The sequence below is a fragment of the Alligator mississippiensis genome, chromosome 1, assembly GCF_030867095.1.
Source record: "Alligator mississippiensis isolate rAllMis1 chromosome 1, rAllMis1, whole genome shotgun sequence".
NCBI lineage: Eukaryota > Metazoa > Chordata > Crocodylia > Alligatoridae > Alligator > Alligator mississippiensis.
This window is the reverse complement of record NC_081824.1, coordinates 136,582,246-136,600,772: the sequence shown is the minus strand read 5'-3', so window position 1 is coordinate 136,600,772 and position 18,527 is coordinate 136,582,246. Positions and strand designations below refer to the sequence as shown.

Here is an 18,527-nt window from a genome sequence, read left to right as displayed (position 1 = left end):
CTCATGTATATGGAAGCAAAGTCTTCATCAGAAGGGCACCTACTTCTATATAAAGAAGGAAAGAAAAAAACTAAAAGGAGAGATCTGAGAATATTAAAGAAAAGTATTTAGAAGACCCTAGAAAGCAATGGGAAATATAACATGTCCAGGATAAATTCATAAGGCTGCTTAAAATAATAGTGGAAAGAGAAAGACAGGCTAAGCAGCATTCACTTAAAACCAGCATCACTTCCACTCATGAAAGCACTGTCTGTTATATGGTGTCATAAAAATCAAGTCTTTGAGCAAAAAACAAAACCAAAGTGTTACTGGTTTCCAACGTTTCTCAATATATGTATGAAGAATATTATGGCTCCCCCCAAACATTTAAACATTAAAACAACATATAAAACTCCACATATTTTGTCTAAAAAAGACTGCAATAGAATAATATAAATTCATATAATTCCTAGTATAAGCAATCAGGGGTCACTTGTCATTAAGTTGAATCAAGAAGCTTGCCATGAAAGCTAGAAATGCCCACTCCACCCCCCCAAAAAATCCAAACAAAAAATAGCTCAAAATATTAAGATACCTAATTTAGGTGAGACTTGTTTGTCTCACACAACTTGATGAAGTTAGCAAAATTGGTAACACATCCCTTGTTTCTCCCTGAGGCTTCCCTCCTGTGAATCCTTTTTTAAACCCTCTGACACCTTGTCAACTTCTTTCCTGACAAAGAACTTGTCTTGAAAGCCAGCTGAAGCCTCCTTTCCCTTTCTGTGTGCTTTTATATTGCTAACAGTTTTCTGCACCACTATGCAACATACAACACCAGATTCCTCTTATATGTACTTTAACCATTTTCTGTATTCTTTGTGACTTGAATAAATTGCCATGTTAATTAATAACATTTCTTAAATGCTATGGAAAAAAGTCTAATCGCTTCTTCTCAAAGATTACAATGTCTGAACTGCAATTCTGAGCATTTCTAATCATTGTAAATATGCTTGATAAGCAACACTTGAAGGTGGGGTGTATTCAGAATTTTGATATGGGAAAAACAACTTTGTATATGCAAAGCCACAAACATATGGATGTTTCTTAGCATTTTAAAAGCTCCTTTATGTAAGCCCAAAAAGAACCTTAGTAGGAGGTAGGAAATATTTCAATAAACACAGACCACAGTCATTGCTTACACTTCAGCTCATTCTTACATCCTACAATTTTTCATCTTTGCCTTCCCACAATATCTAGAATAATGAAGGCAAATTCCACCATTACTGTCACCATTACATGCTTGTAGCTCTCTTTCATCATTCTGTCAACTCATTAGAGATTTGTCTTCAAGGTTTATTCTCACTGTTAGATGCTTGTGCATAATTAAACTTGATAAATGCAAATGAACACTACAGTAGTAACAAGTACCTAAACCACCCAGCACCTGACTAATAGTGCAGGGGCTGGAGACGAGCAGGAATAGTAAATGGAAACAAAACCATCTACCTGGCAAAGTGCACCGCAATACCAGAAGACCTAAGAGGAATCTGGCACAAACAGTGTATGCATGGCACATACTTTCTGCCCACTGAATACCACCTTATTCCCAAACCAATTTTCTTTAGCTTGCAACAGTTACACTTCCTTATTTCCAAATAAATCCAAAACAGGGTCTTTCCTGCTAAGGTAAAAGCAAGTGCAATCTGGGTGCTACCCATGAAGACAAAAGGGTCTAAAAGAAATACGAGAAGGAGGAAGAGGAGGGAATTAAAAAAGACAGGGACATGTTGGGTGTGTCTACACAAAACGTTTAATGTGCAGAAGACTAATTCCACTGCACATTAGTGTGGCGGGCAAAGCTCATGCTAACGTACACATTTAGTCTAATGCACAGTAGCATCACCAAAAAAAATTAATTTGTGCTAATGCGCAGTGGTGCCGATTACATAGCATTAAGTACCTGTCATTACAGGTACTAAACATAATGCGCTGTAATTTATGGCACATTAATGAACGTGTAGATGTGCTCTGTGAGTGGAAAAAGATTTGTCTGACAGATTCCGGCTCACAGGACTTGGCAAGTACCAAGGTATTTTAGAAACCTGAGACTAGGATTGAGGTCACTTCTGCTGGTAGACTGGTACCATAAGTAATAATTTAAGTGCATTTCTTGTTAATGTGTTTGTATACAAAGGCCCCATTTTGAAAGCTGATGAGGCTTCTCCCATGACAGTTTGGGGAAAGTGTCTGTTTGACTGACATTATGGAGTTGTTACGTAGTTTCTACTACAAAAATGGCTGCATCATGAATGTCTCTGGCAAGGAGTATTCATTGCCAGAGCCTCTAACACAGTCTTTGCCAGATTAAAGTCATTAGCATTCAAACGTTGCTTATTCAAGGTGAAATAACCTTGTGACCAGAGGTCTGCTTACCCTAGGAGATGGCATTCCCCCTCCTGTGTGAAAGAACAGGAAAGACAGAGTGGAAGCCAACCAGCAACAGGACAAAGAGACAGAGGGGACAGAGGAGGGTTTAAAAAAAGATTCATACAGGGGAAGCCTCAGGGAGAAACAAGTGTTATTAAGAAGGGAAAAAGAGGAAGGCCAATTTTAGCTGAACAACAAACCAAGGTCAAGGAAGGCAAGTTCAGCTGAAAAACTCCATGACAGAAACAAACCAGCAGGAGGGTTTCTGCATGCAGGAGCTGAGTGGAGCAGTGAACTGTCCTATCTTCCTGGATACAGGGAGAGCCCAAGGGAGGAGGAGCTAAATTGAGGGGTACCACTGTTTAGAAGTGTGCTCCTCCCCACCCCCCCAAAAAATATTTGCATTCTTTTGTGCTTTACCTTTTAAGGGAGGGAGGGGGAAGAAGGGAAGCAATAGTGTGTCTAGAAACTCTGTACAAATCTGTAGTTGCATGCATACAGCTATCATGTAAAATGACCAATTATCAGGAAACAAAAACTTCAACACTCCACGGACCTCAGGAACTAGATGAAGTCCACACCACTACCAGACCTGGTTAGCGTAGCTGCCTTGGTGTGGTACTGTGGGCAGTGTGATGTAACCCGAGGGCAAGTTAATTAGTTCTGATGCAGCACCTTATGAATGATGCCAAATGGCTTTCCGCACAGTACACATATAGAAACCTTATAGCCGCCTTCTATATTTCAGGTGCTGCCTGGCATCACAGGAACTTTAGGAGGAAGACAGGGTAACACCAGCTGACCCAGGACCGATATTTCAAATCTGGGACTGTATTGGAAAATTGAAACTCAAATACCTGAGGGTCTTGTGCAAAGCCTTCATGCAGTCCATGATAAAGGTTCTGCTTGGTTTAGCAGACTCAAGAGTCAGCAAGACCTGGGCATAGACACCAAGGGCACAACTCTCACAGCAGACAGCACGCGAGCACATGACTGTACCTGTAACTCAGGGGTGGGGAAAATACGGCCCGCGGGGCAGATCCAGCCTGCTAGGCAATTAATTGTATGCCGCCCAGCCCACAGCTGCTCCTGCTGTGCTTGCATGGGGCACAAGCCCCACCCACTCCCACTGGAGCAGCACAATTCACTCCCAACCTTGTGCAGGGGACAGCCCTGGTCCTGGCCAGCGCACAGATTCTGGGGGGAGCCACTGCTGGGGCAACTGCTTGGCGGTTCCTCCTTGTGTCTCTGCTGCAGTGCTCCCAGGACTCATGTACCACCTGAAGGAAGCCCTGTGCAATGGAGCCAGCAGCCTTTGCTGCTGCCTGCTGCCACATGCAGCTCCCAGGACTCCACTGGAAGTGGCAGGGAGCCCTGTGCGATGGCGCCAGGCCAGCTTGGCTCCACTCCCTGCTTCGTGGAGGAGTCCTGGGAGCTGTATGTGGCAGCAGGAAGCACAGACAGGCCACAGGTTCCATTGCACAGGGCTTCCCCCTTGCAGCATGTGGCTCTGGCCAGGTCCCAGGAACTACACGAGACGCAGGGAACCCTGCATGATGGAGGCAGGACGGCCTGGCCTCACTCCTTGCTGCCACGTGCAGCTCCCAGAAATGGCTGGAGCCGCACACCATCGGGGCCTCTGCCTATGAGGCCCAGGAGCACCCCAGGGCCCGCCACCTGAGGCTACTGCTGACATAGTAGCAGATGCTGTGTGCCATGGGAGGGGATGTGTAGGGGAGGCCTACATCCCTCCACACCAACACTCTTTCTCACACAACCGCCCCCCACACACCCTACAACCACACCCTCCCCACACACACACACCCTCCCTCAGACAGCCAACACCACTCCAAAACCCCACACACACAAACACCGCACATAAAATATATGAGAATAAGACTTTATTTTGAGCTATTATGCAATCAACTCTAAATACAAACCACATGTAAATCTGGACAAAAATACTTCTTGAAATAAAATTAAAATATGTTATAATAGATGTTTTTCTGGTTCCAAGATGGCAACCTCCCTGCCCCTCCCAAAAGGAGTACTTCTAATGACAAAGGCCAAGGGGGGCTCAGAGGTGAGACTTCCAATCTCAAGATGTTGACCAGGGGGCAGGGCTCCTGTCAAGGGGCAGGGCTACCCTTGTGGCCCTTGACAGCTCACCAAAACACATTAAGCAGCCCCCCAGCCAAAATAACTGCCCACCCCTGCTGTAACTGAACCACAGGGAAACCAAGAGGGTTGTGTGTGATTGCAAGGATGCACTCACATACAGTCTGTTTCAGGTTCAAGTCTGCAGGACCACCTGCCCAAACAGCCTCAGAGAAGTTTTCGCTGTTCAGGACTGAAGCTCTTTGGGGTAGAGATGGTGTCTCACTTGGTCTAGCACAATGGGCCATGAACCTGGCTACGGTGTTAGTAATACCAGTAAAAACTAAAGACCATATGAACTAAAACGTGTAAGTGGAGCCAAAGCCAGAGCTGAGTTTCCACTTGCCCCACGCCAGGATGGCTCATGCAGTGGCCAGTGGGGTCGATGCTGCTGACTGCTTTGGAGCTGGAGCAGTGCAGAACAGCAAAAGGCAAGTGGCACAGGGAGTGGGGACAGGTGGCAGGGGTGCGGGACAGGTGGCAGGGGGGCAGGCATAAGAGGAGGCAAGCAGCCAGGGGGAAGGTAGCAAAGGGAAAACAGGAGGCAGAGGTCAGGCACAGGCAGGGGCAGGGCAAGGGGACAAGGGATGGGGGGCAAGCAGAGAGAGCAAGGGGAGGGGGTCTGGCCCCCTTGGCCCCCACCACTGTCTTCTCTGCCACTGCAGTGGGGGGCCAAATTGAAGAAAACCTTCCATTGATTAGTTTCTGTACATGGAAAATTATAGGGAGGTTGTCTTAAATTCCAAGTCATTTTGGATTTGGGTAAAAATGGTGCAGGGTCCAATCCTTGGGGTAACCCTACTTTTGGATGCCCACCTTGAGAAACCTTAGGCTTGACATTCAAAATACTGGGCAGGGCCATAAGTTAATTAACCATACTAAACAGACTTGTAATTTTAACACTTTCATGTTCCCTTTGTTTGTCTGATCTCTCTATTTAGTATCTAAGTTCTTGGGGCTGAGGTGTGTACTCTGCTAAGTCTGTACCCAGCATGATGGTGCAGTGATCCTAACAGTGACAGACACTGCACAGATCGTACCCAGACCCCTGTCTGTTCTGCACCACTGGACCCAGGACAGGAAATCCTTGTTAATGCTAAGTGCTTTCTGCTTTCCAGATTCCATTTTGAGATTCAAGATATTTAAGAGAGGATTTGAAATATGAACCTTGTCTCTGTCACCCATCAGGATGAAACAAAAAAAGATGCTGAAGCTGTCTTGGTTGCTATGGGAATGGAGATACAGGTGCTGGGGGCATTTGTGAATGAGGATGTTGGAATCAGCTTGCTGAGTGGTTCCTGCAAACTACAGAAGAAACGCAATTCAGCAGATGGCCAGGACTTTTGCACTCTGGCTGACTAAGACCATTGACTCTGATTCATAAGGCAATGTAATGCTCTGGTTAATCAAAGGGTGCCTCCACCTCTACTTCTCATATGCCCACCTGGGCTTTGGAATGCAAATTACCTGCATTTTAAATGTTTTGCTTATTTTCTGCCCAGGGGGACCAACAACAATATAACTATAAAGAATTAATCACTGCATTGCCACAGGCCTCATCCTCTACCCACTTCTTGCAGGATTGCATCCTCTACCCACTTCTATTGTAGGATTATAGGAAAGTAGGACTGGAAGAGACCTCACAAGATTATCTAGTCCAGCCCCCTGCTCAAGGCAGGATCATCCCTGACTAAACCATCTCAGTCAAGTGTCTGTCTAACCTGCTCTTGAAAACTTCCAAGGATGGAGATTCCAGTTTCTCTAGGTAGCCTGTTCAAATGCTTGACCACTCTCATAGGATGCAATTTAATGAAGATAAATGTAAGGTACTCCACCTGGGAAGGAGGAAACCCCCAGCACACCTATAGGTTTGGGAGTGTCCTTCTCAGCAGCTTGGAGGCAGAGAGGGATCTTGGGAGTCATAACTGATTTCAAGATGAACATGAGCCAGCAGTGTAACGAGGCCATCAACAAAGCCAATCGCACCTTGTCGTGCATTAGCAGGTGCATGACTAATAGATCAAAGGAGGTGATGCTCCTCCTCTATGTGGCATTGGTCAGGCCACAGTTGGAGTACTGTGTCCAGTTTTGGGCGCCACGCTTCAAAAGGGACACGGGGAATCTTGAGAGGGTCCAAAAGAGGGCCACTCGCATGATTAGTGGCCTTCTTGATAGACCCTACAGGGGGAGGTTGAGAGAGATGAATCTCTTCAGCCTTCACAAGACGGCTGAGGGGAGATCTTGTGGCCGCCTATAAATTTATTAGGGGAGGTCAACGGGTAATAGGGGAAGCGCTGTTTACTAAGGCGCCCCAAGGAGTGACTAGGAATAACAGGTGTAAACTAGTTGAGAGTGGATTTAGGTTAGATATTAGGAAGAAATTTTTCACGGTAAGGGTGGCCAGGATCTGGAATGGGCTTCCAGGAGAGGTGGTGCTATCACCTAGCTTGGAGATCTTCAAGAGGAGGCTAGATAGTAACCTGGCTGGGGTCATTTGACCTCAGTCCTCTTTCCTGCCAGGGGCAGGGCATTGGACACGATGATCCATTGTGGTCCCTTCCGACTCTACAATCTATGAATCTATGAATCATAGTTAGAAAGTTCCTCCTAATTTCCAACCTAAATTTACCCTGGTGGAGCTTCAGACCAATGCTCCTAGTCCTGCCTCTGGTCACAAAGTAAAGCTCATCTCCATTCTCTCTATGACTGCAGGTAGTTGAAGACTGTTATTAAATCTCCCCATAGTCTTCTCCCATCCAGGTTAAATAATCCTAGTACTATCAACCTTTCCTCAAAAGTCTTGCCTCCAAGACCCCTAATAATTTTTGCAGCTCTGCACTGGATTTGTTCTAAATTGTCCACTTCCTTATTGAAGTGTGGGGGCTAAAACTGGACACAGTACTCCAAGTGAGGCTTCACCAGTGCTGAATAGAACAGAAGAATCACTTCCCTTGATTTGCAAGTGACACTCCTGTTAACACAAGCCAATATGCTGTTGGCTTCTTTTTGCAACAAAAGCACACTGTTGGCTCATATTCAGCTTATGATCTACTGTAACCCTGTATCATACTGCAGTGGGACTTGCTGAGAAGAGTAAATCCTCTTCCTGGTAAAATCTGCAGGACAGGATCCTAAAGACTAAATCCTATTTCATTTTATGTGCATATGTGGCCTGTATACAGTGGCATAATTGCAGTTTCTGGCACTTACACACAGTTTTGGATTCTACTTCACCCTGGGCGTTTCTAAACAAGACGCTTACTGCGCAGTAGCATGCCGGCCAAAAACAGTGCTGATACGCTACCGTGTAGCATTATTAGGCTGCTGAGCACTAAGCATCACAAAAAAAATGTGCGCTAGTGCTACTGCACAGTGGCGTGAGGTACTCGTGCTACCATGCATTTAGTTAGTAGTTCATTAAGCAAGTACTAAATTAAATTCACAGTAACTACTGTGCATTAATGAACGTGTAGATGTGCTCCTGGTAACAGAACAGAACTGCCCTGGCTGGAAGTGTGTGCCGGCTGGAAGGGGGGCCTGCTTTCCCCATTTCGTAGCCCAACAGAACACAGGCACAGGGTGCATCTACACAAGACAGTCTACTGCACAGTAGATTGGTCTACTGCAGGTGAGCTGTGCAGATCTGTCTGCTCCCGGGGGCTAGTGAGGGCCGAACTCTCCATGCAGCCAAAGCTGGCTAAGACCTGCCCCAGAACAAGACAGTTCCCAGCCAGCCTGGGGCTGCACAGGGTTTATCCCCATGTGCATGGGGCAGGAGAGATCTACAGTGTCTCCCAGCCCTGTACATATCAGAACCACTCCCCATGCGTATGGGGCCAGAAGACAGCTGCCATCGCAGCTGCCAGGGCTCTCCTGACCCCATGTGCATGGAGACTGGCTCCATGCTCCTTGCCAACCCCCAGGCGGAGCTTGGAGCTCCCCTAGGCTATGGCAGAGGGTCAGAACAGGGCAGGAGCAGCCCTCTACCAGGCTGCTCCCATTAGGAGCAAATCTGCTCCCAAGAGGGAGCATGTGTAATGTGCTCCTGGGTAGGTTTACTGCACAGTATTTTTACTGCGCAGTAGGTCTACTTTGAATTAACACCACATGTAGATGCACCCACAGGGAACAGGAAATTTAGGTTCTAGACCCACTCACCACCTCTGGGTTTTGAACCTGCATCTCCTGCTTCCTAACAAAGCACTCTAACTACCATGCCATTGCAACTTGCCTTTAATAGTCATTAGATAAAATGGATGAACAACACTGGGAAAGTCTCTGCCCCAACAGAGGCAAAGCAGCAGCCATCTCACTGAGCTGCAGAACTTCTGGCTGGTTCTCTTCCTCCTGAAACTACCTCTCTCCTTCTCTTGGCTGCCCAGGCGTCCTGCTTCAGGACAACATTCTGGATAATGCCTGGCCCTGTGACCTGGCGGTTAAAGCACTTTGCTGAGAAGCAGAAGATCAAGGTTCAAACCTCCTCTAGCTAAGGGGGACCTAGAATCTGCTTCCTGGGCAAGAGGCCCTAGCCACTAGGCTACTGGGAGAAGCCTCCTGCTCTGTCTTTTTGTGACTAAAATTGTACATCTTACCCAGCCTTACATATGTACTTGGGCAATCCCAGTTCACTATGTAACTGCCCAGCCAGAGTATAGCCCTAGTGAGCATATGCATGTTATACACTCAGATCCAGATTTCAAACTGTGCATAAGTATAAAAAATTGTAGGTCTTTGGGCATGTACATGCCATTCAGGTACAAGAGAAATAGAATATAGCCCTGTACTAGGATGGAAGAAAGCACCCCCCAGGTCGATAAGAAGATTAACAATAAGCCTCTGAATTTTTATGAGTTAAAACTAATAGTTGGAGAGGAAAAGAGGGAAAATAGACACAGGATCTTATAACTGTCAAAATAAGTCTAATAATTTACACTAGTGGAGAGGCAGGGAACAAATGTAAGTTAATAGCCCCTCTTGGGATATTAGCTGCAACAACAGAACACGGCTTGCTCCAGGAATTAAAATGAATTCATTCATATTCAATAAGATGTTATTCTCTTGGAAACAGTGGGTCAGATTCTCCTTTCACATGCACCCACATAGATTAATGGAGTTGCACTAGCTGGAAACAACCAGATAGATATGAGAGGAGAATCAGGTCTGCTACCTAACCCCAGTCCAGCCCCTGTGGCAACACGACTCCTCTCTGCGAGTCAAGGCTCCTCCACTCTTGTATCTAGAGACAAATACCTCTATGTGGCCAAAGAACATTATTAAGAATTATTTTAACAATCCAACCAATAAATGTATTCTTTCTTATTAACAAATATTTTTTTTAAATCTTTTTTTGAAGAATGAGGGGTAGCAATAATTTTTTTTAAAAAGACTAATGTTGAAAAGTGTTTCCCAAGAAGAGTGGAAGCCAATTCGAGAGGTAAATATCATTAAACAAATTATCTGTTTAGCCTCCTCTAATTATATCGGCTAAACCAGGGGTTTTCAACCTTTTTTAACAAATGTACCCCTTCAGTCTCAAAGTTTCATCTAATGTACCCCTTTATATTTTTTCTTGTTTTTAAAGGGGGGGGGGCCACAGATCAAGGCCCCTCCCCCACTGCCTGCTCCAAGGCGCGCGTGCACACGCTGGTACAGAGCTGATGCCGGGGCTCCAGAATCGGGCACAGCTGGTTGCAGCCAGCCCCAGCCCTGGGGAGCTGCTGCCAGCCGGGAGCCCGGGCTACTCCCAGCAGGCAGCTGGGACGCTGCATGCCCTACTGGGAGCAGCCCAGGCTCCAGCAGCTACCCAGAGCCAGGGTAGCTGCTGACAGCCACAGAGCCCAGGGTGGGGGGCAGGGGCAGCAGGGCTGGGAGGCAAGGGGCAGCAGGGCTGGGAGGCAAGGGGCTTTGGGTGGCAGCAAGGGGCAGCAGGGCTGGGGGGCAGTGGCTTTGGGTGGGGGTAAGGGGCACAAGCAGGACATCCTGCCATGTACCCCCGCCCTCATTTTGTTTTTCTGGCATGCTGGCACTCCGGCACCTTCCAAGGTAGGCATTGTGGTGTTTTTTGGCACTCCAGCCAAAAAATGTTGCCTACCCCTGGTCTATGGGTACTGGTCCCCGCCCCTCGCCCCACCCACTCTCCTCCTCACTCCTCTGTCCTGCTTGCCCTGCCATCTTCTGGTTCCAGTTGGGACACTACAGGGCTTCATTTCTCCCCCCTCTTCACTGCAAGACTGTGTCCAACCCTGCACTAAACAATAATCAGCAAACTAACTGGTTATCACTGGGCTTATCAATTAAATGATTAATCATTTAACCTTTCATATCCTTAAAGCCAATACAAGGACATCACTGGGGAGCGCGAGTCACTATTTGGGGTTGAAAGAATATTGTTAAGAGATGCACTTTGTATGATGTGTGGGCTTATGAGATGCCCCTGCTACTGTATTCAAATTGTTTTTTTAATATTAAAAATATTGGGTTAGACACAGTAAACAAAAGATAGGAATTTTTTTTTTTTTTTAAAACCTCCTACCATCTGGCAAGTCACACATTCATCTTAGTTCAAGCATCTTTTCTTTGTAAACATAAAACTGCTGAGTTACTGGGTTCTATAAAATTGTCTTATGCCAGAGGGGAGGATGTCCCACACCTGGCATCATCTTAAATTCCCTTTTTATTCCCGTATTATCATCACTACTCCAGATTCTCCCTCAAACCAAAAAGGCCCTTCGTATGACCTGGGAGAGCAACTAAAGCAATTTTTTCCAACAACCCAAGAAACCTCACCTTGAATGATTTTGTCAGCAAGACTCAGAATGAACTGCAGAAGATCTCACTGAACACAGGACCTATTCCAGAGGTCACACAATCATAGAAAGTTAGGGCTGGAAGGGACCTCAGGAGGTCATCTAGTACAACCACCTGGTCAAAGCAGGACCAGCCCCAACTAGATCATCCCAGCCAAAGCTTGTTAGCTGGGTTTTGAAAACCCCCAAGGATGGAGCTTCCACCACCCTTCTGGGTAACCTGTTTTACTACCCTCCTAGTGAGAAAATTCTTCCTAATATCTACCCTAAACTTCCCTTGCTGCAACTTGAGACTGTTGCTCCTTGTTCTGTCATCTGCCACCACTGAGAATAGCCTAGCTCAGGGGCAGGCAAATATTTTGGGTGGAGGGCTGCTTACTGAGTTTTGGCAAGTCATTGAGGGCCATATGACAGGCAGCCAGGGGCAGATAAATATTAATTTTCTAAATTTTTTAGGGGCCTCGTGGGCCGGATAGAATGGCCTGGTCAGCTGTATCCAGCCTGCGGGCCACATTTTGCCCACCCCTGGCCTAGTTCCATCTTCTTTCAACCCCCACATCAGGTAGTTGAAGAATGCTATTAAGTCTCCTCTTAGTCTCCTCTTCTCTAAAATTGTAAGTCCAGTTCCCCTAGTCTTTCCTCATAAGTCATGTCCCCCGGCCCCTTCACCACTTTCGTTGCCCTCCATTGGACTGCCTCCAATTTGTCCAAATCCTTTTTGTAGTGGGGGGCCCAAAATTAAACACAGTACTCCAGATGTGGCCTCACCACTGCTGAATAGAGGGGAAGAATCACTTCCCTTGACTTCCTAGCAACACACCTACAAAAGCCGCCCAGTATGCCATTAGCCTTCTTGGCAACTAGGGCACACTACTGACTCATACACAGCCTATGCTGGGATGCAGGGGGACTCTGATTTAACTTGAACCAGGAAGGGGTCTGGGACAGAAGTTTCATAAACCAGTTTGACCTAAATCAGTTAAGTCTGATACTACATTCAACCAGATTTATCTTAAACCAGTTTCAGCCATTTTGAAACTGGTTTATATGTACTGAGCTTCTGTTCTGTTACAGGTTTAAACCAGTTTCTGAAGACTTAAACCAATGTATGTGTAACTTCTGTCCCTAGCCCTAAAGGATCATCCACACACAGCAGCAGTAGAGTGCTCAGTCAAACAGTCAAAGAACAAGTCCCACTCGTATGTCTTAAGTCCATGCACATAGACTCTGGAAATGAGCTACTGAGGAGAAAATAGTACAGAGATGGGCACCAGTATACATGCTAAGGCAGACAGACAAGACAGTAGCAGGAGCTGCTCTGAATGGCTGCCTAAGGCAGACAGCTTTGCAGAAGGCAATAGCTTCTCCCGTTAGCTTCTACAATGAAGAAAAGCAGATAAGGGTTGGAAGGAAACATAAGAGGGCTGTCAGAATGAACATGGCAGGGGGGCATGAAAGGTTCTCAAGGCACCCCCAGGGTACCACAGTACCTTGGTTGACAATCACTGTCATAGCAATTCAAAGCATTATTATATCCCATTAATAATTCTTTTGAAAGTATTTTGCATGGTTATACACCTGGGTCAGGCACCTTTTAATGGTAATATAAAGAAAAGCAAATTAAATAAAATAATCCAATCCCCATAGTAGGCAACTTCTGTTTGCATCAGATAATCCATCTCCATCCTGTCTTTTAGTGCCAAGTGATAGACATATTAACTATAATGATGATGAATGCTGAGGAACATAAAAGCTTACTCAGGTAGTTGAATGGTGAAATAGCCATTTGAAGTGGTGCACATAAAAAACAAAGGATTCACTCAATACCCAGTTACTGACAACATGATCAACATCTTATGCCTTATTAGCCAAGCAATAATATACCATTTTATGACAGATACTTCCAAAGCTCAGTCAGATATATTCCACAGATTAAGAAATCTTCGTTTTTCCTTTTAGAGGATTAGTATACGCGTTAGGCTGAGACTTCAAATGGCCTGACTTTCAAAATCTGTTGGGCCAAAATGCTTGTGCAAAGGTGCAAATGCAAATGTAACTGCCTGTGAGCTAGTTGTGCCTTTACTGCATGTATAAATTGAGCAACTTCAAGTTTGAACTACCAGTTTGATAAGTAACTACCTACCTACCTGCACATGCTTCCTTTCAGTTCAGTTGCAACACTAGTGTAGTTGCACAAAGATGTTAGGTGCATCACTGGATGTTCCTTTCTAGCATGTATAACAGCACATGACTATCTTTGACAATCAGCACTGAAAAGAAACCATGGATGGCACAGTCATTCAGAATGAGGAATGTTCAGTGCTTTTTATCTAATGAGCAAGAAGGATGGGTTGTGGTAAATTTTCATAATATTTAGGTTGATCAATCTTGGTATGGAGGGCAACTGTTTTTATACTGTGCTGAATTTACTGAAACTGACTATTCGATGCATCTATGTCATAAAATGTCAATACAGTTAAGCATTTCTATTCTAAAAGCACCATTACCTGCTGATCATCAGGCGTCCATATACCACAGGTGATCTGACTCTCCAAATTTATCTCTGACGACCAGTGTCTCTGTCCACTGACTGAACCAACCAGCACAAATCCATCTCTATAGGAGATTAGTGCTTGAGTCCCATCATGGCTCCAAGTAAAGTCGCTCACCTTAACACATAAAGGAACAAAAAAAATTAGACATAGTTCATGCAGTGGTTTCCACATTATTTTAATTAAGACAGCTTTGCATAGTATCAGACAAAGTGACTCCTAGAGAAAGTGCTGTACATTTAAAAGTGTGGTATTGATGCCTATACTGTTCTGGTAAAATGTTAGTATGTTTTTCTCTCCTTTTATAACAATTCTGTACTTTTGTGGATGCTCTTCAATCCTGAAAACACAACAACGTTAATGTTTGATATTTTAATCCTACTTTCCTTCTCAAGTTCTCAAAGTGTTCTTGCAAAGGATAGGTTATCCCTGCAAGTATTTTTATCCATTTTATATCTGGAGAAGTTTAACATGGGTTTAATGCAAGGTATCATAAAACTTGCTTAGAATGCATTTTGTATAACATGTGACTAAAAATCAAAAAGGTCCTGAGAGTACAGCAACAGGGTTAAGAAATATTACAGCCCTGCCTGTGAAATTCATCTATACCCGAAGAAACAGCAACGAGAAGTGGATTCACTGAGAAGACACAACTCAAGAATTTTCTTTACTGTGGTCCTTCCTGGGTGAAAATGCTTGGGGGCAATAAAAGCCTCAAATAAGACCTTAAAATAAGTTATAAATAGGATGTAAGCAAGTGCAGCGGCTTGTCCTGGTTCTCTGTCTAGTGATACATACGTTAAAATCCAAGATAAGCCAGACAGAGCAAAAGCCTCTGTGACATTACAATTCAGTAAGAGTTTTTTGTTGTTTGTTTGTTTTTTTAAAGTATACATCTCAACTTTTCACCCTCTTCACACTGGGCCTCTTACCTGCTCATTCTTGATGGAAGAGAATATTTGCATACTAACCTGTGCCCCACGGTCATTTACAAGTTCTACAGACCATCTGCCTTCATACTGAATCCAAACAAATATTCCTCCATCTGCATCACAGGTTGCCAGTTTCTGGAATGGCTCATTCCATCTCACCAACACAACCTAAAGAAATTGCAAAGAAATGCACCATCACCAAAACTGTACACAGTGCTAACGAGCGCTTTGCAAGAGTCAATTAACTAATACTGCAAAATAAACAATGTCACATTTAAATTCTAAATCAGATCTCTAAAACAGTAATTTTCAGCACAACATCAGGCAGCACTCAAGCACAGCTGGAGTCATTTTATTTTGACTGTCAAACAACTCAAAAATTCCCCTGACTGTTAAGGCCTTTTTGCAAAGCATCAGATACCTCTGAAACAAGCAAAAAAAAAATGGTGCACGTGGCAGCCATTCTCCACCTTTTTGGAATTAGATCATCCCTTGTTAGACTCAAGGCACTCCTCAAAAATGCCAACTCTTAACTTTTACTCATTTTCAAACTATGTAAAAATAGTATAGTAATTCTTCTGTTGCAAAGAACTCAGAAAAACCACAAATCAGAATGTCCTGACAGTATGGATTACTACTCGAAATCTCAGGGTTTATCTTGTGTATCATGTGTAGAAGTTTGCACAGCTAACAGTGCTAATAATTGTGTGGCATCCTGTTGCACCCTAAAAAGGATCTCATGGCATCCTGGCTGAGAATCACTGCTATGTGGTAGTCCAGAACTCCACTACAGAAAAAGCAAACAAACCTAGAGGTCCTAGTACACCCACAATCCACCTCTCTGAAACCACTTCCCCACCATCACCTCAACCCAATCACACTAGGCTCCTATAAGCGTCAGTGGAGCCTGTTCCAACACGCTGGAAATCCAGCATATTGGAGCAGACTTGATTAATTGAGTCTCCTGAAGCACAGAAACTGATGTGCTCCAGCAGCCTTCGGCATCATGCGTATCAGCGTCCTCGCACTGAAAATATGGCAGTAGGGAGCTTTGAAATAAAACATGTCCAATGAGCTTTAGTCCAAAGTGCCCTGATGCCTTTTTTTCAGTGCAGGGACACATGGGGATGTTGATACATGTGACATGTGGGTGTTTATAATTAACACAGCTCGCTAATTAAACACTGGCGCCACATCCCAAAACACATGTAAAAATGCCCACTTATTTCAATGGAGTCAGGATAGCACTACCATATTTCCAGTTCCAAAGAAGAGGACACGTGTCATGGCGACACCTCACTCCCAACCCACAGTGCCCTGGATCTGCCGGTGTCCCTCACTCCCAACCTGAAGCCCTTCATCCCTGCTGCTGTCCCTCACTCCTGACCTGCAGACCCCTGACCCTGCTGGTGCCCCTCACTCCTGACCCTCAGCCCTCTGGTGCTGCCATAGCTGGCCCACAGTCCCAGCAGTGCCCTTCACTTCCCCCCCACTCCAGCCCTCCCACAGCCCTGGCAGTGCCCTTCACTCCCGACCTGCAGCATCCCTACTCCCCCCAGCTCTGCTGCAGAAGGCCTCCAGCTGCCCCCATCCCGACCAGGCCAGAACTTGGCAGCTAATGCCACTCCAGCTCCTGTAGGGAGCAGCAAAGCAAGCCTGGCCCTGGTGTGGGCTGAAGGGAAGAGGAGGGGACACCTGTAGAACCCTCCATCCCAGGCTGGGGCTCCTATGCTGCACCAGGTGGCCTGGCTATGCCTCCCCATGCCCCAGGCAGCATCTTCCAGGTACCCCACCCCTGAGAGCACGGGCACTGGCTCTGGTGCCACTAGCCTGGCCACGCAGCTCCCCACTGTCCCGAAGGACCCCACCCCAACTCCCTTCCCCTGCTGGAGAGGCAGATGCCCCCTCTCCCCCCCCCGTCCCCCGCCCCTGCCCCTGTGCCCTGCCACAGCCCTTGTGCCTAGATACCATTCCCCATCTCCAGCAGGCACCCGCCCTCCCTCATGCACCCATCCCCTCCACCCCCCCAACTCAGACAACCCTCAAGACCTGGCCCTCTAACCCCTGTCTCCCATATACTTACCTGCATCCAGCTGCCAGGGCTGCTCCCACCCCCCTGCCTGGCTGCATGCCAGCCGTGTGTGCGTGCGTGCGCGCGCGCACACACACACGCGTGCAGAAGCACATGGTGCCCCTGCCTCCAGTCACTCTCCCCTGCTCCCACCAGCAGAAAGGAGCAAAATCCCAGACATTTGTTCAGCTTTCAAAAAAACACCTGGATGAAGACTGGAGGACCCAAAATGAGGATACATCCGGGAAAACCCGGATGTTTAGTAACCTAGGTCAGGACCACTTATAATAGGTACCAACTATGCAGTAAAAACAGTCTAGTGCAGGGGTGGGCAAAATGCATCCCGTGGGCCAGATACAGCCCACCAGGCTCTTCTATCTGGCCCGCAGGGCCCCAAAAAAGTTTAGAAAATGAATATATATCTGCCCCTGGCTGCCTGTCATGCGGCCCTCAATGGCTTGCCAAAACTCATTAAGCAGCCCTCTGTCCGAAATAATTGTCCACCCCAGTCTAGTGTCTGTAATTAATCAATATGAATTAAACATGGATGCTGCTTTTTTTTTTTTTTTTGCTACTGCATGTATTAGGAGTCAAGAGTTTATGTGGGTTCTTCCTTTTCACAGAGAGATCTAGATACTTCCCACAGAACTTAACCAAACCAAAATCAATCAGGACTTAGCTCTCATTTATAATTAGCAGGAAGCCAATATGGAGGCCTCAAATACATAGATGAAATGAACCCGGCCATTATAGTGATTCAAACAGAGCTTAGCCTTAGAGTTAAAAAAACCCAAAAAACCTTCTGCTGATGACCCTTCACCCTTTTTTCCTAATACAGTATTCTTTCCAAAGTGCCAGAATAATTCACATAATCTTATATGTGTGTATGCAGATACATATGTGTGTGTACCCACAAACACACACCACTTTATAACAGCCTAATACAGGAAAAAAATGAAGAAAAACAATATTAAGTCATCAATTATGGCAGTGTAATTTTAAACTGTTGTACCAGCACCCAGATCCTAAGTTGATATTTGCTGAAATGTTAGATGACTTTCATAAATCCAAATAATCATTGTTCATTAACACACACACACACACAGCATGCAAGCAGACATGCACACATATACCAGGACTGTTTCCTGAAATTCATTCTGCTGCTTCTTTAAATGGAATTATACTCTTTAAGAGCCTGAGGCTGCATGTACTGCTTTTTATAGAATCGGAAGCTAGATATGCAAGATGGGACCTGAATTTGCTGGCTGAATCAAGCTCATATACTAGTTATTAGGCTGTGAGGCTTCAGCAGATGTTATTCAGTGTAACTTGCCTTTCCTAAAGGAACCATCTTTTAGATACTGAAATAGCTGACCAGAAATTGTATCTTGAAAAACCACATCAGGTGCCTGTGGAAAAGGCTGGCTTTATGGGGAGCAGTAAACATCTCCAAAAATCAGACCTACACTGTGATTGGGCTTTTCATAGATAAAACAGAAAAAACTGCCAGGGGAATTTAGATACAGTACATAAACTGCTAAAATAATGTTATAGTTCTTATCTAATCTCATAAAAGCCTTACTTAAAGATGCCATTGCATCTT

General features: G+C 45.4%; 1 protein-coding gene across 3 annotated transcripts in view; it reads right to left on the bottom strand.

Moving 5' to 3' along the window:
* TULP4 (TUB like protein 4) overlaps positions 1-18,527 on the bottom strand; it is a 260,862-nt gene that overhangs the window by 75,362 nt on the left and 166,973 nt on the right. For all 3 annotated transcript variants that reach the window (XM_019479760.2, XM_019479756.2, XM_019479758.2), the window contains exons 3-4: positions 14,893-15,021; positions 13,877-14,038 (exon numbers count right to left, since the gene is read on the bottom strand). In XM_019479760.2, the coding sequence (XP_019335305.2) occupies positions 13,877-14,038; positions 14,893-15,021 (291 nt within the window). The remainder of the gene's footprint in view (positions 1-13,876; positions 14,039-14,892; positions 15,022-18,527) is intronic.